The sequence below is a fragment of the Echiichthys vipera genome, assembly GCF_963691815.1.
Source record: "Echiichthys vipera genome assembly, chromosome: 16".
NCBI lineage: Eukaryota > Metazoa > Chordata > Actinopteri > Perciformes > Trachinidae > Echiichthys > Echiichthys vipera.
In genome coordinates, this window is record NC_139841.1 from 29,012,873 (window position 1) to 29,040,555 (window position 27,683).

The window sequence follows — 27,683 nt, forward strand, 5'->3', positions numbered from 1 at the left end:
TGCAGGACAGAGAGAGAGAGAGCCCTGCAGGACAGAGAGAGAGAGAGAGAGACCTGCAGGACAGAGAGAGAGAGCCCTGCAGGACAGAGAGAGAGAGAGAGAGCCCTGCAGGACAGAGAGAGAGAGCCCTGCAGGACAGAGAGAGAGAGAGCCCTGCAGGACAGAGAGAGAGAGCCCTGCAGGACAGAGAGAGAGAGAGCCCTGCAGGACAGAGAGAGCCCTGCAGGACAGAGAGAGAGAGAGCCCTGCAGGACAGAGAGAGAGAGAGAGAGCCCTGCAGGACAGAGAGAGAGCCCTGCAGGACAGAGAGAGAGAGAGAGCCCTGCAGGACAGAGAGAGAGCCCTGCAGGACAGAGAGAGAGAGAGAGAGCCCTGCAGGACAGAGAGAGAGAGCCCTGCAGGACAGAGAGAGCCCTGCAGGACAGAGAGAGAGAGCGAGCCCTGCAGGACAGAGAGAGACCTGCAGGACAGAGAGAGAGAGAGAGAGAGCGCTGCAGGACAGAGAGAGAGAGCCCTGCAGGACAGAGAGAGAGAGAAAGCCCTGCAGGACAGAGAGAGAGAGCCCTGCAGGACAGAGAGAGAGAGCCCTGCAGGACAGAGAGAGAGAGAAAGCCCTGCAGGACAGAGAGAGAGAGCCCTGCAGGACAGAGAGAGAGAGCCCTGCAGGACAGAGAGAGAGAGAGAGCCCTGCAGGACAGAGAGAGAGAGAGCACTGCAGGACAGAGAGAGAGCCCTGCAGGACAGACAGAGAGAGAGAGAGCCCTGCAGGACAGAGAGAGAGAGACCTGCAGGACAGAGAGAGAGAGAGAGCCCTGCAGGACAGAGAGAGAGAGCCCTGCAGGACAGACAGAGAGAGAGAGAGCCCTGCAGGAGAGAGAGAGAGAGCCCTGCAGGAGAGAGAGAGAGAGCCCTGCAGGACAGAGAGAGAGAGAGCCCTGCAGGACAGAGAGAGGACAGAGAGAGAGCCCTGCAGGACAGACAGAGAGAGAGCCCTGCAGGAGAGAGAGAGAGAGCCCTGCAGGACAGAGAGAGAGAGAGCCCTGCAGGACAGAGAGAGGACAGAGAGAGAGAGAGCCCTGCAGGACAGACAGAGAGAGAGCCCTGCAGGAGAGAGAGAGAGAGCCCTGCAGGACAGAGAGAGAGAGAGCCCTGCAGGACAGAGAGAGGACAGAGAGAGAGCCCTGCAGGACAGAGAGAGAGAGACCTGCACAAACATGACCCGTCAAACACACGACACCCTGATAAAACACATGTTCTTTTATCAAAACCTGTCGAAGCTGCGGACGTCAACATGTGACAACCACCACAAAAAGATGCAAAACCACCACAAAAAGATGCAAAACCAGCACAAAAAGATGCAAAACCACCACAAAAAGATACAAAACCACCACAAAAAGATGCAAAACCAGCACAAAAAGATGCAAAACCAGCACAAAAAGATGCAAAACCAGCACAAAAAGATGCAAAATGACTAAAAATAGTGTTGTCAGTGATAGTAGCCGTGGTGACGTGATGTATGAAAGCGTGTCTCGTCTCAGTGATCAGTGTGACGAAAGCGTGGATGTGAGGCGTAAATAAATGTTTTTTTAATGAAACGAGAGAAGAAACGCTCTCCTCAAAGCCTCCAGACTCCACTGACAGAAACAGTGATTTGACCTGCAGCTCCTGAGTTCTGTGAGTCTGGTGGCTTTGAGGAGAGCAGAGATGTCGGCTTCTGTGTTCTCCGCGTGAATTTAAACAGAGCTGCCGGGAAAGTGGGGGAAATATTTAAAGTATAGTCGACACTTGTGTTGATTTATTTTAACGTTTAGCTGCTGTTGCCGTCGACAACAGCCTCCTGCAGGAAACACACGGACTGAGCAGCTCGTTCAACCAAACTGTAACACGTCCAGACTGAAACCAAGCCACCAAGCAGTAATAGCAGCAGCAGCAGCAGCAGCAGTAACAGCAGCAGCAGCAGCAGCAGCAGTGACAGCAGCAACAGCAGCAGCAGCAACAGTAACATCAGCAGCAGTAACAGCAGCAGTGACAGCAGCAGCAGCAGCAGCAGTAACAGCAGCAGTGACAGCAGCAGCAGCAGCAGTAACAGCAGCAGCAGCAACAGTAACATCAGCAGCAGCAACAGCAGCAGTAACAGCAGCAGCAGCAGCAGCAGCAGTAACAGCAGCAGCAGCAGCAGCAGCAGTAACAGCAGCAGCAGCAGCAGCAGCAGCAGCAGTGTGTTCTTCCAGCTGCAGTTTAACGGCTCTCCTTCCTGGAAATGAGGGCTGTGCAGCGACGCCTGTGCTGCTGTCGGGGGGGAGGCCCCTCACAGCGGGGGGGGGGGGGGGGGGGGAGGCCCGGTGTCTCTCTCCCCCGGCCTGATGGGAGTTAATGGGCCGTAACCCGGAGGTGAGGAGCCATTATCAGCTCAGCTATCACCTCTGTGACAGGCGGCTGAGTGAGAGGCTTTTAACGCCTCCAGCCCGGACACACACACCGCTGAGTCAGCAGGTTATTTACCTGCTGCTGTTTAACCCTCTGCTGCAACAGCATGGTTATCAAAATCCATATTTCATCCTGTCGTTAATCTTTATCTGATGTACATCACAATACTTTCAACAATAAGTCATGTGCATCTTTTTGTGGTGGTTTTGCATCTATTTTTAGTCATTTTGCATCTTTTTGTGCTGGTTTTGCATCTATTTTTAGTCATTTTGCTTCTTTTTGTGGAGGTTTTGCATCTATTTTTAGTCATTTTGCTTCTTTTTGTGGAGGTTTTGCATCTACTTTTAAGTCTCAGAGCCCTCGTTGCTATTGTTGCTATAACAACAGCTGCTCTCAGTGTATTTCTCTGCCCAGTGTGTTGGTTTATGCATCATCATCATCATCATCGTCATCCTGCTGAAGACAAACTCACATCCAAATACTGCAGGTTTTCATTGGACAGTAAATTACTTTGTTGTTCCTCTGAGAGCCGTCCAAAAGAAAAAAGAACATTTGTCCTCGGCTTCAACGAAAACAAGAACATTTCCCTGGAAAAGAGTCAGATTTTGAGGGAAGACGTCTGAGGGGGAAACGGAGCTGAAGACAGGACGGAAGGAGCCGGAGGTCGTTCTCATTCAATTTATTACGAGACTGGAAGTGAATCTGTGTGTGTGGAGTCATCCAGAGGCTGCAGAGGGAAGAAGATGTCACAGACACAACTGCATGATGGACGTCCACAGGACCTGTGTGTGTGTGTGTGCGTGTGTGTGTGTGTGTGTGTGTGTGTGTGTGTGTGTGTGTGTGTGTGTGCAGAGGCCCCCTGAACAAGCTTCTCTTCCCACAGTTCGTCTCTTTCCCCTCACATATATTAATCACGCGGACTCTTCCTGTTGTCTTGAGGAGGTTTTATCGTCCTCTGCAGGTTCCTGTTCTCGAGGCCGAGCCGGTCCCATCGGCCGGGCCACAGGTCAGACACAGTGAACAGAGAGAGACAGTTATATTTTAATCCTGTTTGAATTTTGCCACCACAGACACATGATGAGGTTTGTCAATTAAAAAGAATAATTCTGCAAATATAGAAAGACCTCCAGGAAGTGCTTCATCTGACAGCCGCCAAACGGTGCCAAAAAAACGTTTCCCCAGTGACTTAAAGTTTCACAACCCGTCACAAACAACGGATGGATTATTGCCTACGAAGAGATGCTAAATGCCTAAAGATGGACACAACAAGACCACACAGAGACAAAGATGACGACAATGACACACGAAATGATTAATAATAGATGCAAAACCAGCACAAAAAGATGCAAAATGACTAAAAATAGATGCAAAACCAGCACAAAAATATGCAAAATGACTAAAAATAGATGCAAAACCACCACAAAAAGATGCAAAATGACTAAAAATAGATGCAAAACCAGCACAAAAAGATGCAAAATGACTAAAAATAGATGCAAAACCACCACAAAAAGATGCAAAATGACTAAAAATAGATGCAAAACCACCACAAAAAGATGCAAAATGACTAAAAATAGATGCAAAACCACCACAAAAAGATGCAAAATGACTAAAAATAGATGTATCCAGTTCTTTCATTCATCCATGATCCCTCACAGCCATAATTACTCCACACTCAGTTTGACTGAAAGAAAAGAGACGGACGCAGATTCGAACATTTGTACATTTAATTACAACGACGTCTCCTCTGGAGTAAAAACACTGTTAATCCGTTATTTTACACGTTGGACTGAAGCTTTTCCTGTGAAGCAGCTGGAGAAGAAGTTCAGCGCTGACGTGGAACTTCTTCTTCTTCTTCTTTGGCAACAAAAGACTGGAGCAAAATAAATACATGAGTGAAAACAGTGTGGAGTCGTGGAGCGTCAGATCCCGTTAGAGCGCAAGACGTTTATCGTAATAACACGATATTTCCACGCTTTAACAGGATACTGACGTGGTGTGGCCGTGACACGTGTGCGTAGTTTTAGTGAGGAACACAAAGGTCAAATATTATTTACACATTTATAGATTTATGTTGTTATTTACGTTTCCCTTTCGTTTCATGTTTCTCTTCTAAATCCAGTTCGTCCATAAAACACATTATTATTATTTACAATATTCACACATTATTATTGTTATTATTATTATTATTATTATTATTATTATTATTGTTATGAACACAGCAGCAGCAGCAGCAGAGACGCTCTCTCAGTCTTTTATGAAGGAGCTGCTGTGTGAGCTGCGTCCTGAGGCTCAGTCCAGCTGTTGTTCACATCAGGCCGCTGCTCACAGCTCCTCCGGACCTGCAGGCCCCCGCCGTCGCTGCTGCTGCAGGCCCCCGCCGCAGGCCCCCACCCCCGCCGCAGGCCCTCGCCGCCCCCGCCACAGGCCCCCATCCCCGCCACAGGCCCCCGCGCAGCAGAGGAAACGGAGTGAAGGAGATCCAGGAGGAGGACAGGTCCCTGGGCGCCTATGTGGAGCTGCAGGAATGAGCCGAGACGGAAGAATACTGGACCAGAGGAGCGTCCAGGTCCTGGTCCTGGTCCAGGTCCAGGTCCAGGTCCAGATACTCCTGCAGAGACACAACAACGTGATGTTTACGAGAATCTGAGCGAACGAACAGACGTGAAGCAGAGAAACGAAGGTCGAGGATCCAGGGAAAGGAAATCAGAAACATATTAACTCTGAAACTTCACTCTCACTGTGACTGTGACTCCGCGGACGGACGTAAAGTATTTGTGTGTGTTTCACTGAACACAGTCGCAGTGAGAGTGTGTGAAGAGTGTGAACACAGTGAAGAACACGTCACCTGGTTCGCCATCAGAGAAAGCGTTCGGTCTAAATCCTCCACCAGCTGCTGGAACGTCGGTCTGCGAGACGGGACGGCGTTCCAGCAGTCTCTCATCATCAGGTACCTGATGGAACACAGAGCATCAAACCTCTGCAGCTGTGTGTGTGTGTGTGTGTGTGTGCATGTGCGTGCGTGCGTGTGTGTGTGCGTGCGTGTGTGTGCGCTCACAGCTCCTGTGTGCAGGCGGAGGGTTTCTCCATGCGGTGTCCCTCCTTCAGCAGCTTGAAGAGCTCCTCCACAGGGACCCCGGGGTACGGCGAGCCCCCGAGGGTGAAGATCTCCCACAGCAGGACGCCGAACGACCACCTGCAGCACACGGGGACGACAGAGACACGCTCAGAAGAACAACATGGCCGACTTCATCCAGCCGTCACAATAATCTGCCTACAGGCCAGGACTGAAGTCAGATTATTTTTGACCACAGAGAAACAAGACGACGACATAGAAACGCAAAATGACTAAAAATAGATGCAAAACCAGCATAAAAAGATGCAAAATGACTAAAAATAGATGCAAAACCAGCACAAAAAGATGCTAAATGACTAAAAATAGATGCAAAACCAGCACAAAAAGATGCAAAATGACTAAAAATAGAAGCAAAACCAGCACAAAAAGATGCAAAATGACTAAAAATAGATTCAAAACCACCACAAAAAGATGCCAAATGACTAAAAATAGATGCAAAACCAGCACAAAAAGATGCAAAATGACTAAAAATAGATGCAAAACCAGCACAAAAAGATGCAAAATGACTAAAAATAGATGCAAAACCAGCACAAAAAGATGCAAAATGACTAAAAATAGATGCAAAACCAGCACAAAAAGATGCAAAATGACTAAAAATAGATGCAAAACCAGCACAAAAAGATGCAAAATGACTAAAAATAGATGCAAAACCAGCACAAAAAGATGCAAAATGACTAAAAATAGATGCAAAATGACCACATGGAAGACTCACACGTCACTCTGGTGCGTGTAGATGCGGTCGAACAAAGCTTCCGGTGCCATCCACTTGACGGGCAGACGACCCTGTGGGAACATGAAGGTTCGGTCAGAACAGGTCTCAGATCAGCCACAGACTCCCACTGAGAACGGAGCCTCACGTTGGTGGTCTTCTTGTAGTAGTCGATGTGGTGGACGTCCCGGGCCAGGCCGAAGTCTGCGATCTTCATCACGTTGTCCTCGGTGACCAGCACGTTCCTGGCTGCCAGGTCTCTGTGGATGCACTGAGAGGAGACGCCGCCTTTCACTCACAGGAAGCTCAGAGTTCACTGCGTTATCGTCAGGAGAGAGAGCGAGACGCTGAGCTCGCAGAGCCACGGGCACTGACCTTCTTTGAGGCGAGGTACGCCATCCCCCTGGCCACCTGGTAGGCGGCGGACACCAGCTCCCTGATCTCCAGAGTGTCCAGAGACGCCTGCCTGGACTCGCTCCAGTACTCCAGCCCCGCCGGGCGCCGGGCGCGCAGGTACTCCCTCAGGTTCCCCTGCGAGGCGTACTCCACCACCACGTACAGAGGGCCTGACGGAGGAGGAGGAGGAGTCTCTAACATCCGTACACACACATCAGCACTGACGGCCCACGTGCACACACTCATGCACACTCACCGTCCTGCGTGCACGCTCCCAGCAGGTTGATGATGTTCTTGTGTTTGCCGATCATCTTCATCATCTCCATCTCAGAGATGAGGTCGGACAGGTCCTTCTCTGTGGCGTCCGCTGCACAAGACAACAACGACAACAACAACAACAACAACAAGGACAAAGACATGTTTGAAACGGTGACATGATGCTGACGTCTCTGGTTCAAACTCTGCAGCGGTTGCGTTCAGAAAGCAGCGCTCACCTTTCAGCATCTTCACAGCCACCTTGGTGAGGCGCGTGGGCTTGTTCCTGTCGACGCCGACGGCCTCGGCCAGGACCACCTGACCAAAGCATCCTTCTCCCAGAGGCTTCCCCAGCGTCAGCCTGAGGAGCACACGGGCTTCATGTCAGTGTACAGCGGGGTCAAAGTGACACCAGCACGCTACAGATCATTCTGTTCACTTCATTATAATCTCACTAATCTTTGTTTTTGACTGGAAGTTGCTGACTTTGATAAAAATAACTATTTTTCCTTCAGATCTGTGACATATTCTACATGAAATTCTACAAAAGCACCACAAAAAGATGCAAAATGAGTAAAAATAGATGCAAAACCAGCACAAAAAGATGCAAAATGACTAAAAATAGATGCAAAACCACCACAAAAAGATGCAAAATGACTAAAAATAGATGCAAAACCACCACAAAAAGATGCAAAATGACTAAAAATAGATGCAAAACCACCACAAAAAGATGCAAAATGACTAAAAATAGATGCAAATATAAAACATGGTGTTGAAATGTGACCCAGGAAGTCTAAAGCTGAACAGACGACTCATGAGGTTTATTAAAGTGTGAGTCAGCGTTTTACAGCTCTGTAAAGTGTCACTGCAGCAAACTGTTCATCTTCTGTAAAATAAAACACACGCAGGGAGACGGTGAGAGGGTGAGACAGTCAGAAGGTGAGACAGGGAGAGGGTGAGAGGGTGAGACAGTGAGAGAGTTAGGCGGTGAGGCGGTGAGGCGGTGAGACGTGATCCACGAGGGAAGAGACGCAGTGAGAGGGAGAGGCGGTGAGACAATGAATCAGTGAGACGGTGAGACATGAGACAGTGAGAGGGTGAGACAGTCAGAGGGTGAGACAGTGAGACGTGATCCACGAGGGAAGAGACGCAGTGAGACGGTGAGACAGTGAGAGGGAGAGACAGTGAGACAGTGAATCAGTGAGACGGTGAGACATGAGACAGTGAGAGGGTGAGACAGTGAGACAGTGAGAGGGTGAGACAGTGAGAGGGTGAGACAGTTAGAGGGTGAGACAGTGAGACAGTGAGACAGTGAGAGGGTGAGACAGTGAGACAGTGAGAGGGTGAGACAGTGAGACAGTGAGAGGGTGAGACAGTGAGAGGGTGAGACAGTGAGAGGGTGAGACAGTTAGAGGGTGAGACAGTGAGACAGTGAGACAGTGAGACAGTGAGAGGGTGAGACAGTGAGAGGGTGAGACAGTTAGAGGGTGAGACAGTGAGACAGTGAGAGGGTGAGACAGTGAGAGGGTGAGAAAGTGAGAGGGTGAGACAGTTAGAGGGTGAGACAGTGAGACAGTGAGACAGTGAGACAGTGAGAGGGTGAGACAGTGAGAGGGTGAGACAGTTAGAGGGTGAGACAGTGAGACAGTGAGAGGGTGAGACAGTGAGAGGGTGAGACAGTTAGAGGGTGAGACAGTGAGACAGTGAGACAGTGAGAGGGTGAGACAGTTAGAGGGTGAGACAGTGAGACAGTGAGACAGTGAGAGGGTGAGACAGTGAGAGGGTGAGACAGTTAGAGGGTGAGACAGTTAGAGGGTGAGACAGTGAGACAGTGAGACAGTGAGAGGGTGAGACAGTTAGAGGGTGAGACAGTGAGACAGTGAGACAGTGAGAGGGTGAGACAGTGAGAGGGTGAGACAGTTAGAGGGTGAGACAGTGAGACAGTGAGACAGTGAGACAGGTGGTTGCAGGTGCTCCTACCTGTCTCGAGGCAGCTCCCAGACGGGGTCGTAGGGCAGCTCGTACTCGGACACTCCTGTCAGGATGGTCGTGGTCGCGCTGGAGAGACGAGACTGACGCATCAGACACATCCCAGACTGGAGGGAGGACGAGGACTCGACGGACACCTGCGGAGGGAGGAGAGATGCCATGAGAGTCTCACTCAAGCTCCGCCCACAGCTTCCTGTTCCTGTTTGGTCCAATCAGGAAGCTCGGTCAGCGTCAGTTCTCTGAGTGTCCACTAGGGGCAGGTTTCATAACAGAGCAGTTTCTCATTGAGCCCCATGTTAAACAGGCCGTTTACACAGCATCATTAAACCTGTTTAAGGACAAAAGAACATTCTAGTCTGTGTGTTTAGCTCAGATCTCCATGACAACACTGAGGGGGAGGGGCTAGTTTTTATTTGATTGGAGGGTAAAGGTTATGAATAATTAGGGGCGTGGCCTCTTAAGTGACAGCTAGCCTCTGGCCCTCACTTCTCCTCGGAGGTGAACGTCAGCCAGATGGATGTACGCCCCTCCCCCCAACGTCACATACATGCCCTTTTTTGGTCAGAGGAAATGAGGCAGAGTCAAAGTCTGACAAGATGGAGACTCCTGTAGGCGAGTACGATTGGATCAAGTTCAGTGAACGGACCTTGACGGAGACGCTATGTCCATTTTTAGACAGTTTGTGGTTCAACGTACAGGTCACATGTAAATAGGACGGAGACGGTTCGATCGTTGACAACATAACGTCTCTATTTACGCACCAAACGGAGCAGAGATGAGCCTTTACCTGTCTCCGCAGAGGGAGGCTCTTCGCCAGCTTCTGGACGGCTAACTGCCCGTTGAAGTCGCTCTTCTTCGGGGCGCAGCAGAGCCGGCAGACGACCGCCGTGGCTGTGAGGATGAAGATGATGAAAAACCCCAGGCAATAGATGAAGATCTCCAGGTACGTCTGAGAGGGCAGCGGAGCGGGCGGCAGGTCTGACACGGAGAAAAACCACAAACACCGCTCAGATACTATGAAATCCCTCCTGCAGGATGAGCAGAGAGCGTTGGTGACGTACCGTCGACGACGTTGAGCCACGCTGAGTGATGAGAGACCCCGATGGAGTTTCCTGCCAGGCAGGTGTACTCGCCCGCGTCGTTCAGACTCACGTTCCTCAGGTTCAAAACCTCCATTTCTTTATCCGTTGTGTTCAAACCTGCGGTCTGGGACAGAAATGTGACGTCAAACGTAATCTAATGTGTTCATTTACGGGAGCACGCGGCTCTCAGTGCCATCCGGCTCCCTCATCACTGGACTGATGCGTTTACGAGCACGCAGGCTGCACGCTTCACATCCCTGCTGTCACTTTCCTTGCACTGTTTGCAGTTGCTGTGGTAACGGTAAAGACGGGCAGCGATGTGCCAACAGAGGCAAAGAAGAATACTGCAAACTCACACACACGAATGTTAACGATAGAGGATTTAAAATGGTCAGAAAATCTGCAAAACACGTTTCAACACGACTGTGAATAAATTATAAAATATTAGCTTAACATGGATGAACAGTTGAAATAGTAAGCTAACAGTAAATTCATGCAATAGTTAGCTAAAAGTGCTGGATTAAAAAATTAGCTTAACATGGATAAATAGTTAGCTAAGAGTACGTCCATCCAAAAAGTAGCTAAAAGTATTGGAAAGAAAAATTAGCTTAACATGGATAAACAGTTGAAATAGTTAGCTTTCAGTAAATTCATGCAATAATTAGCTTAAAGCATAGTTAGCTAAAGGATAGTCAGCTTAGAATAATAATTAAAATAATGAGATTAAAGTTGATAAACATCTTAAATAGTTAGCTAACAGTAAATTCATGAAATAGTTAGCTAAAAGCATAGTTAGCTTAAAGTTATTGATAAAAAAGTTAGTTGAAAGTTGATAACCAGTTGAAATTCTAAAAGCATAGTTAGCTAAAAGTGTTAGGTAAAAGTTGATGAACAGTTGAAATGGTTAGCTAAATGATAGTCAGCTAAAAAACAATAGTTAAAAAACATAAACAGCCTAAATAGTTAGCTTAATGTTATGGATTAAAAACTCAGTTGAAAGTGGATGAACAGTTGAAATAGTTAGCTAACAGTATGCTAATGGATAAGCAGTTGTTAGTTAAAAGTTAGCTAACAGTATGCTAATGGATAAGCAGCTGTTAGTTGATAGTTAGCTAACAGTATGTTAATGGATAAGCAGTTGTTAGTTAATAGTTAGCTAACAGTATGCTAATGGATAAGCAGCTGTTAGTTGATAGTTAGCTAACAGTACGCTAATGGATAAGCAGTTGTTAGTTGATAGTTAGCTAACAGTACGCTAATGGATAAGCAGTTGTTAGTTGATAGTTAGCTAACAGTACGCTAATGGATAAGCAGTTGTTAGTTGATAGTTAGCTAACAGTACGCTAATGGATAAGCAGTTGTTAGTTGATAGTTAGCTAACAGTACACTAATGGATAAGCAGTTGTTAGTTGATAGTTAGCTAACAGTACGCTAATGGATAAGCAGTTGTTAGTTCATAGTTAGCTAACAGTACGCTAATGGATAAGCAGTTGTTAGTTAATAGTTAGCTAAAAGTACGCTAATGGATAAGCAGTTGTTAGTTGATAGTTAGCTAACAGTACGCTAATAGATAAGCAGTTGTTAGTTGATAGTTAGCTAACAGTACGCTAATGGATAAGCAGTTGTTAGTTGATAGTTAGCTAACAGTACGCTAATGGATAAGCAGTTGTTAGTCGATAGTTAGATAAAAGTTTCAGCTTTAAAGTAGTTGTAGCAGTAGTGGAACAATTCCAATCCAAGCTAAATAATGACATTATAATAATATATAATAATGTTCAATTGTTTTATAAAACAATGAACAATATCCAGTTTTATATAATGAATATTATTATACATTAGGAACTGATGAAGGGGACCAGAGTGACAGAACTACAGTAGTGTGATGATTCAGCTTCGTGGGGCGGGTGCTTCTCACATTTACGGTTAAGAAACGAGAAAAATAACTGAGGAGTTAAGTTTCAAACGTGCTCTTTGTCAAAAAAGGAGCATTTTTAATCCGTGCAGGGCTGAAAACCACAGAGGCCCAGCGCCTTCCCTCATCACTGATGTGGTTTTACTCTGTCAGACACATGGAACCAGCATCATGCAGTTTAAAGAGCGTCTGAATCACCACCAGCAACAGTGAAGGTTACACACACACACACACACACACTCGCACGCGCACGCGCGCACGCAGACACATTTCTCTTTAAAAGTCAGGACTCACAGAAGTCACCCTGACAGCGTAGCACGCTGCAGCTGACAGAAGAAGCAAAGGTTCAGATACGAACGAAGTCAGAAATAGTTAGCTAAAAACAACAACAGTAGAAATAGTTAGCTAAAAACAACAACAGTAGAAATAGTTAGCTAAAAACAACAACAGTAGAAATAGTTAGCTAAAAACAACAACAGTAGAAATAGTTAGCTTAAAACAACAACAGTAGAAATAGTTAGCTAAAAACAACAACAGTAGAAATAGTTAGCTTAAAACAACAACAGTAGAAATAGTTAGCTAAAAACAACAACAGTAGAAATAGTTAGCTAAACATTATTAATTAGCTAAAAGTAATGGACAAATGTTTGAATTAGTTAGCTAACAGTAGCCTAATGGAGTTAGCCAAACATGCATTAACAGTTGAAATAGTAGCTCAAAGTAAATGGTTGGAACAGTTAGCTAAAAAATTATAAATTAGCTAAAAGAAATGAATAAAAAGTTGATAGTTGATCACTTTATTTAAAACCCGAGAAAACACCAAACTGAAATTCAAATGTTTTCCAGGTTTTCCAGTCCCCGTCTGAACGTTATTAAATATGCATATTTATTATTTTCATGCATTTCCAGAACAGAAATGTGAACATTAGATAGAGTTTCAAAGGTTCTGTTGAAATCTAAGGGTCAAAGGTTTTTACAGGTATCTCTTTTAATCAAATCCATAAAACAAATCTATTTTCTCCAAGTTTTTAGGAATAAAATGTTGTTTTTGAAGCTGAAAGACGAGGAGACTACAACTCCCATGATGCCGCGCTGCTTCACCACGTCACCAAACTAACTTTTTTCATATCGTTGTCATTGAACGGCAGAAAATTACAGATGGAGAGCTAAAAAACAGTTGATTCGACAAAAAATATTGACAACTATTCTAATATTTGATCCTTTTGAGCAAAAATACCTCAAAAATTCTCCACTTCAGCTTTTTTGAGGATTTTCTGTTCTTTCCTGTTTCGTAACCATAGCAACTGAATATGTTGCGAGTGCCGGCTCCGTTACCTTCAGAACCAGGACGTACGGATGTCCGTCCGGCGCCTCTCTGCTGCCGTTGACCGTGATGTGTTTGAGCCACTGGATGTGAGGCTGCGGGTCGCTGAACACGCGACACACAAACTGCACGTCACGACCCACGACCGCGGTCTGGTTCGCGGGCAGACCGGCCTGCAGGATGGGCCTGTGAGGAGAACGCTCTGCAAAAGACCGTTAAGTGACGGTTAGACGTAGAGCAGCAACACAGTCCTTTAGCATCTTTAAACATAGTTAGCTAAAAATTATTAATTAGCTAAAAGTAACAGATAAATGGTTGAAATAGTTAGCTAACAGTAGCCTAATGGATAAAAAGTTAGCCAAACATGCATAAACAGCTGACATAGTCGCTAAAGGTAAATGCTTGAAACAGTTAGCTAAAAAAAACAATAACAGTAGAAATAGTTAGCTAAAAAATATTAATTAGCTAAAAGAAATGGATAAATGGTTGAAATAGTTAGCTAACAGTAATGGATAAAAAGTTAGCCAAACATGCATAAACAGCTGACATAGTCGCTAAAGGTAAATGCTTGAAACAGTTAGCTAAAAAAAACAATAACAGTAGAAATAGTTAGCTAAAAAATATTAATTAGCTAAAAGAAATGGATAAATGGTTGAAATAGTTAGCTAACAGTAATGGATAAAAAGTTAGCCAAACATGGATAAACAGTTGAAATAGTAGCTAAAGGTAAATGGTTGAAACAGTTAGCTAACGGTAAACCCTCCTTTTTTTTTCTACGTCCCAACAGGCGCACAGGAAATGACCTCAGAACCGCCGTAGGCCTCGTGCTCGTACACGTGCGCACGCTCGTGCTCGTACACGTGCAAACGTGCTTTACTAAAGCCCACCTCTCCCAAACGGGCCGTGGACGGCAAGCGTGCCGCTCCTAGACGTGGTACGGTTGCACTCACACTGGTCAAAGGAACCAGACTTTAGCCGTGACACGTGCTGGGGCACGGTACAGAGGCACAGTGGGAGGGCGCCCTTAAATACTGATTTATTTTACCCCGGGGGAATATAAAATACTGAGAACAAACGTCACACAACAGAAGATAATCTTTAGAAACATCAGAGAATCAGAGTTTTGTGGCGAGGAGGACGTGAATCCGCTGATGCTCATAAAAGGTCAAAGGCAGCTGTTCTTACCAACGACGTCCAGCAGGTACGTGTGTTCGAGGCTCCCGTACTCGTTCTCCACCACGCAGGTGTAGTTCCCCTTATCAGACGGGACCACGGACTCCATGATCAGGGTCCACATGTGGTCTCGGATCTGAAAGAGAAACGAAGAGATGAAGAAATCGAACATGTGGCCTCACGTCTGTCCTGTTGTCCGGTAAAGAAACGAACCTTGAACCCTCCGATCCTCTGGTCCTTCCTGAACACTTTCCCGTTCTTGAACCAGCGCAGCGTGGGGGCGGGGTTCCCCGTCGCCTGGCAGCGGAACTTCACGGTCCTGCTGGCGGGAACGGCGTGGAGCTGCTTCTCCATCTTGTCCGGCGTCACCCACTGAGGCGCCGACGCTAACAGAAGAGGAGACACGGTCAGGGCCGTCCGAACGCTGACTCGTGCTTTTTACACAGAAACACAAAGCGGTACAAAGGGACGCGGAGGAACGTTCGATGCTCACCCTGGAGCTGCTCGGTGCTCGTCGACAGCTCATTGGACAGTTTGTTCTCCTCCGACGACGACTCATCGTCTTCTTCGTCTTCGGAGGATTTGACTGCGTCTGCTACAAAACAAGGTCACATGATTCAGAGGAGACGTCTTTATCATCCGTGAATCAGTTTTCTGCAGGTTTTTATGGATCAAACGTTGCAGAAACGTGATGTGAAGGAGGTGAAACACGTTAAAAACTCAGATACAAAGGAAAGAAAACAGCAGTTAGTGGATTCAGGGTTCCTCCACATTTTCATTTTCTTAATTCCAGACTTTTCCAGACTTCTCTGCAGATATTTCAGTCAATATTAAACATCTGAACACCTGTTTTTAGATTCAAGATTCAAGATTCAAGAAGCTTTATTGATCTAAATGATCGTGCAACAGTTTGAACACAAAGATGAAAGGATCAGAGTAACAATAAGCATAAAAACATCAATCACATCAAGATAAAGCATAAAACATCATTTCAATCAAACAATAACTAAGTCTGATAGAGACGCAGGTTTATACAATAAACAACAATACGCAGCGTGAAGTTTAGCAGCAGATTAAATAAAATAAGTACAAAGTAAATAAGTGACAACAGTGTTAAAGTGCAGCAGCATTGGAAGTTACAGTAGTTACAGTAAAGCACAGTGTAGCAGCAGTAAGTTACAGTACACCTGAATAAAGTGATGCAGTGATGATCTAAAGTGATCTAAAGTGATGCAGTGATGATCTAAAGTGATGCAGTGATGATATAAAGTGATGCAGTGATTATATAAAGTGATGCAGTGATGATATAAAGTGATGCAGTGATGATATAAAGTGATGCAGTGATGATCTAAAGTGATGCAGTGATGATATAAAGTGATGCAGTGATGATATAAAGTGATGCAGTGATGATATAAAGTGATATAAAGTGATGCAGTGATGATATAAAGTGATGCAGTGATGATCTAAAGTGATATAAAGTGATGCAGTGATGATATAAAGTGATGCAGTGATGATATAAAGACATGTAGTGATGATATAAAGTGATGTAGTGATGATATAAAGTGATGCAGTGATGATATAAAGTGATGCAGTGATGATCTAAAGTGATGCAGTGATGATCTAAAGTGATGCAGTGATGATGTAAAGTGATGCAGTGATGATCTAAAGTGATGCAGTGATGATATAAAGTGATGCAGTGATGATGTAAAGTGATGCAGTGATGATATAAAGTGATGCAGTGATGATATAAAGTGATGCAGTGATGATCTAAAGTGATGCAGTGATGATCTAAAGTGATGCAGTGATGATGTAAAGTGATGCAGTGATGATCTAAAGTGATGCAGTGATGATATAAAGTGATGCAGTGATGATATAAAGTGATGCAGTGATGATCTAAAGTGATGCAGTGATGATGTAAAGTGATGCAGTGATGATATAAAGTGATGCAGTGATGATATAAAGTGATGCAGTGATGATGTAAAGTGATGCAGTGATGATATAAAGTGATGCAGTGATGATATAAAGTGATGCAGTGATGATATAAAGTGATGCAGTGATGATATAAAGTGATGCAGTGATGATATAAAGTGATGCAGTGATGATCTAAAGTGATGCAGTGATGATCTAAAGTGATGCAGTGATGATGTAAAGTGATGCAGTGATGATATAAAGTGATGCAGTGATGATATAAAGTGATGCAGTGATGATCTAAAGTGATGTAGTGATGATATAAAGTGATGCAGTGATGATCTAAAGTGATGCAGTGATGATATAAAGTGATGCAGTGATGATATAAAGTGATGCAGTGATGATCTAAAGTGATGCAGTGATGATCTAAAGTGATGTAGTGATGATCTAAAGTGATGCAGTGATGAGATAAAGTGATGCAGTGATGATCTAAAGTGATGCAGTGATGATCTAAAGTGATGCAGTGATGATCTAAAGTGATGCAGTGATGAGATAAAGTGATGCAGTGATGATCTAAAGGGATGCAGTGATGATGTAAAGTGATGCAGTGATGATATAAAGTGATGCAGTGATGATGTAAAGTGATGCAGTGATGATCTAAAGTGATGCAGTGATGAGATAAAGTGATGCTGTGATGATCTAAAGTGATGCAGTGATGATATAAAGTGATGCAGTGATGATGTAAAGTGATGCAGTGATGATATAAAGTGATGCAGTGATGATATAAAGTGATATAAAGTGATGCAGTGATGATATAAAGTGATGCAGTGATGATATAAAGTGATGCAGTGATGATATAAAGTGATGCAGTGATGATCTAAAGTGATGCAGTGATGATGTAAAGTGATGCAGTGATGATCTAAAGTGATGCAGTGATGATATAAAGTGATGCAGTGATGATGTAAAGTGATGCAGTGATGATATAAAGTGATGCAGTGATGATATAAAGTGATGCAGTGATGATCTAAAGTGATGCAGTGATGATCTAAAGTGATGCAGTGATGATGTAAAGTGATGCAGTGATGATCTAAAGTGATGCAGTGATGATATAAAGTGATGCAGTGATGATATAAAGTGATGCAGTGATGATGTAAAGTGATGCAGTGATGATATAAAGTGATGCAGTGATGATCTAAAGTGATGCAGTGATGATCTAAAGTGATGCAGTGAAGCTTATTCTGTAAATAAATGGTTTTAAAATCCAACTTTCACACGTATGTTAAATTCTGACTGTGTGTCGTCGTGTTGCCGAGTAACTAAAGACATTTTCACATTTGTGTTGTGGCTCTTAATGAAACATACTTATCGTCATATATCAAATATTAATACATAAAAATAAATCATGAATGAAATGAAATGTATGGAAAATATCCAATAAAGGAGATTTGCAGTCGCACGGCTACCGGTAACCATGGTAACCCGTTCAGCAGCCATCTTGTTTACAGGTCGGCTGAGCTGCGTCAATGAACTTGTTTTGATTTGTAAATATTCATATTTCTGATTTTAGGAAGTGAGAGAATAATCTGGAAACAACACAAACATTGTTCCAAACCTGGAAATTAGGAAACCTGTTCATTATTATTTTATTTTAGGATTTTAAAACTTATAAAAAAGCTTCAAAGTGATGAAATATATAATCTACAAAACTAAAGTCAACTGCACCCGAGCGCTCTGGACCCCGTAAACTGTGTTTGTGCAGGTTCTCCTCAATCACTCGTACAAGACGCTTAAGAATGAATCTGTTCGTAGGTCAGTTAACCTCTGACCTTTGACCTCTGACCTCTGACCCTCCTGGTTTTAAGGCTTTCTGCTCCACAGACGAGCAGACAGGAGCTGTCGCCACAGCAACACACAAAGCACACACACTGCATCACACACACAGAAACACACACTGCACACACACAGCAACACAGGAACACACACAGCAACACACAAAGGAACACACACAGGTACACACACATGAACACTGCAACACACGGGAACACAGGAACACACACTGCAACACACACTGCAACACACACAGCAACACACACTGCAACAGAGGAACACACACACAGGGACACAACCAGGAACAGAGGAACACACACTGCAACACACACTGCAACAGAGGAACACACACAGGAACACACACTGCAACACACACAGGAACACACACAGGAACAGAGCAACACACACTGCAACACACACAGGAACACACACAGGAACAGAGCAACACACACTGGAACACACACAGAAACACACACAGGGACACACACAGGAACACACACAGCAACACACAAAGGAACAGAGCAACACACACTGGAACACACACAGCAACACACAAAGGAACACACACAGGTACACTGCAACATACGGGAACACAGGAACACACTGCAACAGAGGAACACACACAGGAACACACACTGCAGCACACACTGCAACAGAGGAACACACACAGGAACACACACAGAAACACACACACAGGGACACAACCAGGAACAGAGGAACACACACAGCAACACACACTGGAACACACACAAGAACACACACTGCAACACAAACAGCAACACACACATGAACAGAGGAACACACACAGGGACACACACACTGCAGCACGCACAGGAACAGAGGAACACACACAGGAACACACACAAGAACACACTTTGCAACACACACACTGGAACACAGGAACACACACAACACACACAGCAACACACACATCACACACACATGACCTACGACCAATCACAGCAACAACAACGCGAAACAGAAATTAAATGAAACGACTGAAAATAAAGAACGAAGGACTTAATGATTATAAAAGCAGGTGTTCTTTCACTGTGAGGTGGATTTCTGTCCGTTTGTCTCTCATGTGTGAAACGGTTCCTGTGTGAAGTGGATCTGATGAAGGCGGACACAGAAAGGATCCGCGGAGACACGCGCTCAGCTGGACTCTCCGCAGAGAGAGCTTCAGTTGTGGCGCTGAAACTACAGAGGAGCGTAAACGTGCAGCTTCTGTTCCCACACATCAAAGAGTTCCTAAACAGAGCGGCGTCCCTGCGCCGACGGGGCTCAGACCGGCCCCCGGCGCTTACGGGAACAGTTTACTGGGGTGATCTGGAGAGCGTGAGGGAGGGAACACGAGCGAGCGAGCGAGCGACGAGCGAGCAACGAGCGAGGTGGGGAATTAAAAGCAGCCTTTGTTTTTAAAGGAGACGTTAAGTTTGATTTGTTCTTCACTGAGAAAAACAAGAATTTACAGGCGGAAAAACAACAGAATCAGCTGGAGTCCAGATGGGAGGAGGGGCGCGCACACACACACACACACACACACACACACACACACTGTAACCAGCACCCTGAGAGCCAAGCCTCGGCTCCACCATGAAACAAACATCTCTAACCAGTTTCAGATGCTTCCAAACCTTTTTAAAAAGCCACTTTCCTCTTAAAGTGGAAGGTTTTAGAAGCTTTTATATGACACAGAGTTTAAAAACACACACACACACACACACACACACACACAGGGACAGACACACACACACACACACACACACACACACACACACACACACACACACACACACACACACACCGTGGAAAAATCTAAATGTTCTTCTTAACTTTACCTGAGTAAAGAAACTATTTTCATTTGTTCACTTTCCTATTGAGGAAAAAGCGTCTGAGTGAAGGAAGAAGTGATGGTGTTCACGGGTCTGATGGAGCGTTTGGAACAGGAAATAGTATTTTGAAAGGCGTATTTTAAGTCGGACTCAACAGCTCCATGAGTGAACGGGCTGTACCTTAGAGATCCCGTCCAGACGTGTGTTCATGGATGATTACCCCAAAAATATCATCTCAAAGAGATTCTTAACGACCACAAGTACACACCAAACAACCAAATATGAGCACAAAAAGATGCAAAATGACTAAAAATAGATGCAAAACCAGCACAAAAAGATGCAAAATGACTAAAAATAGATGCAAAACCAGCACAAAAAGATGCAAAATGACTAAAAATAGATACAAAACCACCACAAAAAGATGCAAAATGACTAAAAATAGATGCAAAACCACCACAAAAAGATGCAAAATGACTAAAAACAGATACAAAACCACCACAAAAAGATGCAAAATTACTAAAAATAGATGCAAAACCAGCACAAAAAGATGCAAAATGACTAAAAATAGATGCAAAACCACCACAAAAAGATGCAAAATGACTAAAAACAGATGCAAAACCACCACAAAAAGATGCAAAACCATCACAAAACGATGCAAAATGACTAAAAATAGATGCAAAACCACCACAAAAAGATGCTAAATGACTAAAAACAGATGCAAAACCAGCACAAAAAGATGCAAAGTGACTAAAAATAGATGCAAAACCAGCACAAAAAGATGCTAAATGACTAAAAACAGATGCAAAACCAGCACAAAAAGATGCAAAATGACTAAAAATAGATGCAAAACCACCACAAAAAGATGCAAAACCACCACAAAAAGATGCAAAATGACTAAAAATAGATGCAAAACACCACAAAAAGATGCAAAATGACTGGAAACAGTTACAAAGACAGTCTCGGCGGTTCTGTTGACGCCGTCTCTCAGACGCTGCAGAGTGAAGATGTTCGGGTCCTGAACCAGAACAAGATCTAAAGAACCTGTTGGTACCAACATCAGTGCTAGCTAGCCCGTAAGGAGGCTAAGTAACGCTCCAAAGCTAGGCTATATTTGAGCGCGGTGTGACTGTAAACGGGTCCCCACGAGTCTCCTCTTTAAGACACGCCCACTTTATGATCCTCAGGGCGGTGGGGGGGGCGTTAACATGCAGTTGACCTCATGTTCTCTGACACGGCGATGAAAACATGTCTGACTGCAGATGAAATGCACTAATGTGAATCCCAGGTTTGGAGACGGGCCAATGAGAGAGCGTCTCATTCTGTCGGCGTAGGTCCCGCCCACCAGCGTGTGTGTGTGAGGTGTCTCACCTGTGTCCGTGTCCTCCGTGCGTGGCGTGTGTGTGTGTGTGTGAGGTGTCTCACCTGTGTCCGTGTCCTCCGTGCGTGGCGTGTGTGTGTGAGGTGTCTCACCTGTGTCCGTGTCCTCCGTGCGTGGCGTGTGTGTGTGAGGTGTCTCACCTGTGTCCGTGTCCTCCGTGCGTGGCGTGTGTGTGTGTGTGTGTGTGTGTGTGTGTGTGTGAGGTGTCTCACCTGTGTCCGTGTCCTCCGTGGTCGGTCTGGAGCCGGTCTGAGGGAACTGGAGCAGCAGGAGCAGGAGGACGCAGGACAGCAGCAGCTGGAAGCAGCGGGGGGACGAAGACATGTTGTCCTCACACATGGACGCTGCAGCCAGAGAGAGAGAGAGAGAGAGAGAGAGAGAGAGAGAGAGAGAGAGAGAGAGAGAGAGACGATTGGTCCTTCAGTTACAGTCAGGAGAAGACACACACACACACACACACACACACACACACTCTCTAAAACAAACACCATTTGCTGCCTGTGTCACCATGCAGGTGTGAAGGGCCCTCTGGTAAACACACACGAGGGGCAGTAACATGGAAATGCTCCTGACACGTCTCAACACAGAGAAGTTCAAATGAACGGCGTGATGACGTATAGGCAGCAAGAAGCATTCTCCGAGGCCCAGGTAGTGTCAGTACAAACGGGCCTGGAGGGGGGGACAAGGACCCTAAAGCACGGGGCACGGGACGGAGGCACAGTGGGAGGGGGGGGACATGTGACAAGGACACTCTAACACACGTTTATGCTCCTAGAGGACACTTTAACACACGTTTAGGCTCCTAGAGGACACTTTAACACACGTTTATGCTCCTAGAGGACACTTTAACACACGTTTATGCTCCTAGAGGACACTTTAACACACGTTTATGCTCCTAGAGGACACTTTAACACACGTTTATGCTCCTAGAGGACACTTTAACACACGTTTATGCTCCTAGCGGACACTTTAGCACACGTTTATGCTCCTAGAGGACACTTTAACACACGTTTATGCTCCTAGAGGACACTTTAACACACGGTTATGCTCCTAGAGGACACTTTAACACACTTTTATGCTCCTAGAGGACACTGTAACACACGTTTATGCTCCTAGAGGACACTTTAACACACGTTTAGGCTCCTAGAGGACACTTTAACACACGTTTATGCTCCTAGAGGACACTTTAGCACACGTTTAGGCTCCTAGAGGACACTTTAACACACGTTTAGGCTCCTAGAGGACACTTTAACACACGTTTATGCTCCTAGAGGACACTTTAACACACGTTTATGCTCCTAGAGGACACTTTAACACACGTTTATGCTCCTAGAGGACACTGTAACACACGTTTATGCTCCTAGAGGACACTTTAGCACATGTTTAGGCTCCTAGAGGACACTTTAGCACATGTTTATGCTCCTAGAGGACACTTTAACACACGTTTATGCTCCTAGAGGACACTTTAACACACGTTTATGCTCCTAGAGGACACTTTAACACACGTTTATGCTCCTAGAGGACACTGTAACACGCGTTTATGCTCCTAGAGGACACTTTAACACACGTTTATGCTCCTAGAGGACACTTTATCACGTTTATGCTCCTAGAGGACACTGTAACACACGTTTATGCTCCTAGAGGACACTGTAACACGCGTTTAGGCTCCTAGAGGACACTTTAGCACACGTTTATGCTCCTAGAGGACACTTTAACACACGTTTAGGCTCCTAGAGGTCACTTTAACACACGTTTAGGCTCCTAGAGGACACTTTAGCACATGTTTAGGCTCCTAGAGGACACTTTAACACACGTTTATGCTCCTAGAGGACACTTTAACACACATTTATGCTCCTAGAGGACTCTTTAACACACTTTTATGCTCCATCTCTCCCTCCCTTTTCCACTTCCTGTCTTGGATCCGTCACCTACACACCAGATTCTGCAGCCGCCTGGCAGCTCTGAATACTTTACATACCAACACACCAACAACTGATGGGAGGGAGGGAGGGAGAGAGAGAGAGAGAGGGAGGGAGGGAGGGAGAGGGAGAGAGAGAGAGAGAGAGAGAGAGAGAGAGAGAGAGAGAGAGAGAGAGAGAGAGAGAGAGAGGAGGGAGAGACACAGAGAGAGAGAGAGACGGGCACTGACAGTCACAGCAGAAACCGTAACCAGATTTCAGAAAGAAAACATGTTCTTTAATAAAACATGAAGCTTTGCTGCAGATGAAAGAGTCCGAGTGTTTATGAAAGAGTCAAACATGAGACTTTTTCTACATGATGCAGCTTTACTGTGAAACTATAAGTAGATTTTGCAGATTCTCCGTGTGCTTTAACACAAACGATGCACAACTTAACCTGTGATGAACCTGTTACTTCTTCACACATTCACATGATTTTGACCAAACCTGACGTTATTTTAAAAGTTTTATTTACTAAAGTAACAAAAGTAAAGGAACAAAATAAAACTGCCCTCTGAAAAACAACTCTGTCACAAGTTCGTCCTGTTTTAAAGCGTTAAAGTTCAGAAGGATTCAAACTAAAAGCTCCAAAAAGTCTCTTGTTTAACTCTTTAATTCACAGTCAGACTCTTTCATCTGCAGCAAAGCTTCATCACTTTTAAATAAACTCATGTTTTGGCAAAATAACTCACATAGTATCAACAGTAAAGCTCCGTAATGTCTCATATTTCACTCTTTCATAAACAGTTGGAGACTTTCATCTGCAGCAAAGCTTCATGTTTTTAAAATAACCTCATGTTTTAAGTAACTAGTGGAAGAGAAGTAACTCTGCACTACAGCGACGCTCCATCACAGGTAAAGTTGTGCATGGTTTGTGTTAAAGCACACTCAGAATCTGCAAAATCTACTTAAAGTTTCACAGTAAAGCTGCATCATGTAGAAAAAGTCTCATGTTTCACTCGTTCATAAACACTCGGACTCTTAAAAGTAAAGGTACAAAATAAAACTGCACTCTAAAAAAACAACTCTGTCACAAGTTCGTCCTGTTTTAAAGAGTTAAAGTTCAGAAGGAATCAAACTAAAAGCTCCGTAATGACTCTTGTTTCACTCTTTAATTCACAGTCGGACTCTTTCATCTGCAGCAAAGCTTCATCACTTTTAAATAAACTCATGTTTTGTCAAAATAACTCACATAGTATCAACAGTAAAGCTCCGTAATGTCTCATATTTCACTCTTTCCCAAACAGTCGGACTCGTTCATCTGCAGCAAAGCTTCATCAGTTATAAAGTACGTCATGTTTTGTCAAAATAATCTGAATTTCTTGCAATTACAGGTTAATCACAGGTTAAGTTGTGCACTGTTTGTGTTGAAGCACACGGAGTTTCTGCTGAATACACTTAAAGTTGAACAGTAAAGCTGCATCATGAAGAAAAAGTCTCATTTTTAACTCTTTCATTTACACTCGGACTCTTTCATCTGCAGCAAATCTTCATCACTTTTAAAATAACCTCATGTTGTAAAGTAACTAGTGGAAGAGAAGTAACTCTGCACTACAGCGACGCTTCATCACAGGTTAAGTTGTGCATTAGTATTTAGAGAATCTGCAAAATCCACTTAAAGTTTCACAGTAAAGCTGCATCATGTAGAACAAGTCTCATGTTTGACTCTTTCATTCACAGTCGGACTCTTTCATCTGCAGCAAAGCTTCATGTTTTATTAAAGATCATGTTTTGTTTGGACTATTCCCTAACAGCAGATTCTCCGTGTGTTTTAACCCAAACAGTGCACAACTTTACCTGTGATTGCAAGAAATTCAGATAATTTTGACAAAACCTGACGTCATTTATAAAACATGAAGCTTTGCTGCAGATGAAAGAGTCCGACTGTAAATTAAAGAGTTAAAAATGAGACTTTTTGGAGCTTTTAGTTTGAATCCTTCTGAACTTTAACTCTTTAAATCAGGACGAACTTGTGACAGAGTTGTTTTTTTAGAGTGCAGTTTTATTTTGTACCTTTACTTTTAAGAGTCCGAGTGTTTATGAACGAGTGAAACATGAGACTTGTTCTACATGATGCAGCTTTACTGTGAAACTTTAAGTGGATTCAGCAGATTCTCCGTGTGCTTTAACACAAACAGTGCACAACTTTACCTGTAATTGCAAGAAATTCAGATGATTTTGACAAAACCTGACGTACTTTTATAACTGATGAAGCTTTTCTGCAGATTAAAGAGTCTGACTGTGAATGAAAGAGTTAAACATGAGACTTTTTGGAGCTTTTAGTTTGAATCCTTCTGAACTTTAACGCTTTAAAACAGGACGAACTTGTGACAGAGTTGTTTTTTTAAAGGGCAGTTTTATTTTGTTCCTTTACTTTTATCACTTTAGTAAATAACACTTTTAAAATAACGTCATGTTTGGTCAAAATCATGTGAATGTGTAAAGAAGTAACAGGTTCATCACAGGTTAAGTTGTGCATTAGTATTTAGAGAATCTGCAAAATACACTTAAAGTTTCACAGTAAAGCTGCATCATGTAGAAAAGTCTCATGTTTAACTCTTTAATTCACAGTCAGACTCTTTAATCTGCAGCAAATCTTCATGTTTTATTAAAGAACCTCATGTTTTCTTTGTGTTATTCACTAAAGTATGAAGAGAAAAGGAACACGATGCAAAAGTAGCCTCACTGTAAAATCCTCCGTGTCACATTAAAGTCCTGTATTTTATAAAAACCTCCTCTGTGACACGCCCGTCCTGTTTTAAAGTGTTAAACGTTTAAAAAGATTCTCAGTGAAAGCTTCAGATGATGAAAAGGTTCAACACAGAGCTGCAGCCGAGACGCTTCAGTGGGACACTTCTGCTTCCTCCTCCACATCTGGAAAACAAGAGACCAGAGTGTGCAGAGCAGAGACGCCTCTTTACCTGAGTTCAGTCAGTCCACGGATCAGAGTGTCCACAGATCAGTGTGTCCACAGCTCAGTGTGTCCACGGATGAGTGTGTCCACGGATCAGAGTGTCCACAGATCAGAGTGTCCACGGATCAGAGTGCCCACAGCTCCCTGTGTCCACGGATCAGTGTGTCCACGGATCAGTGTGTCCACAGATCAGTGTGTCCACGGATCAGTGTGTCCACAGATCAGAGTGTCCACAGATCAGTGTGTCCACGGATCAGAGTGTCCACGGATCAGTGTGTCCACGGATCAGAGTGTCCACGACTCAGAGTGTCCACAGCTCCCTGTGTCCACAGATCAGAGTGTCCAGGGATCAGAGTCCACGGTTCAGTGTCCACAGCTCAGTGTCCACGGATCAGTGTGTCCACAGCTCAGTGTCCACGGATCAGAGTGTCCACAGATCACAGCTCCGTGAGTCTTGGGCTCCGTGTGTCCACAGCTCCGTGAGTCTTGGGCTCCGTGTGTCCACGGCTCCGTGTGTCCCGGGCTCACTTGTGTCCCGGGCTCACTTGTGTCCACAGCTCCTTATGTCCACAGCTCCGTGCGTCCAGGGCTCCGTGCGTCCCGGGCTCCGTGTGTCCACAGCTCCGTGCGTCCACAGCTCCTTATGTCCACGGCTCCGTGTGTCCACAGCTCCGTGTGTCCACAGCTCCTTATGTCCCGGGCTCCGTGTGTCCAGGGCTCCGTGTGTCCCGGGCTGACTTGTGTCCCGGGCTCCGTGTGTCCCGGGCTGACTTGTACCCGCGGACTCAAAGGTTAGATCCCCAGCCTGCTCCTCGTGCAGCCGTTTCCTTGTTAATGATTCCAAACTCCAGAAAAACGCTGCGGAGAGAAACGAGGGAAAGCTCCAGTCACGCACCGGAGCGCCTCAGTGTCCAGCCCGAGAGAGGAACCGCCTTACACACACACACACACAGAGTTAACCCCCCACTCGATTAATGCCCCTGTGCCATCTATTCATTGACTCCATTTTCAGAGTGGCGCAAACCAGCCTCACGCACGGAGCTCCCTCCCCCAGGAACCGTGCGCTGCGTGCCCGGGTCTGTGCGCTCACCTCCCCCTCTCCTCCTCTTCCTCTCCCCCTCCTCCCTCTTCTTCTTCTTCTCCTCTCCCAGGAACAGGAAGGGAAAGGATTTCCTCTCCTTTAAACTCCCGCTGTGCAGAATGGGACCGACAGCTTCTCCTCTGAGGTCTGGGTCAAAGACGAGGACCTGAACTGGATCAGGTGCTGAAGAGGATCCGCGTCAGGGACAGAAACCCACAGAATCCACGGGGTCACTTTTGTTCCTTTACGTCATCAAACAAGAAAGAAACATCCAGAAAGAGTCAAAAAGTCCTTCTGAGAAAAGTTTCCAGCCTTTCCTCATTTTTGATTGAATTGAACTTACTCTATAAATCCTTAACCCTGGTTAAACATAAAAAGAATA

General features: G+C 44.9%; 1 protein-coding gene across 1 annotated transcript; it reads right to left on the reverse strand.

Annotated features, from left to right (window-relative positions):
- Positions 1-4,875: 4,875 nt before the first annotated feature.
- On the reverse strand, positions 4,876-27,168 carry fgfr1b (fibroblast growth factor receptor 1b). Its single transcript, XM_083929675.1, has 17 exons — positions 26,228-27,168; positions 21,561-21,692; positions 14,894-14,995; positions 14,614-14,786; positions 14,413-14,536; positions 13,239-13,429; positions 9,971-10,115; positions 9,697-9,887; positions 8,901-9,046; positions 7,160-7,281; positions 6,922-7,032; positions 6,645-6,835; positions 6,418-6,540; positions 6,273-6,343; positions 5,483-5,620; positions 5,273-5,378; positions 4,876-5,035 (listed from the first exon to the last, which is right to left on the reverse strand). Exons 2-17 carry the CDS (start codon positions 21,685-21,687, stop codon positions 4,934-4,936), a joined length of 2,163 nt encoding a protein of 720 aa, XP_083785801.1. The 5' UTR covers positions 21,688-21,692; positions 26,228-27,168; the 3' UTR covers positions 4,876-4,933.
- Between the last annotated feature and the right edge of the window lie 515 nt (positions 27,169-27,683).

Bases quoted from the DNA above. Each gene is read 5' to 3' on its own strand.
- fgfr1b (XM_083929675.1), bottom strand. From the start codon at position 21,687: ATGTGTGAGGACAACATGTCTTCGTCCCCCCGCTGCTTCCAGCTGCTG. The intron at 6,836-6,921 runs GTGAGTGTGCAT...CTCCTCCGTCAG, and splicing joins GGGAGCGTGCACGCAGGACG to GCCCTCTGTACGTGGTGGTG. The intron at 6,541-6,644 runs GTCAGTGCCCGT...GTCTCCTCTCAG, and splicing joins CGTACCTCGCCTCAAAGAAG to TGCATCCACAGAGACCTGGC.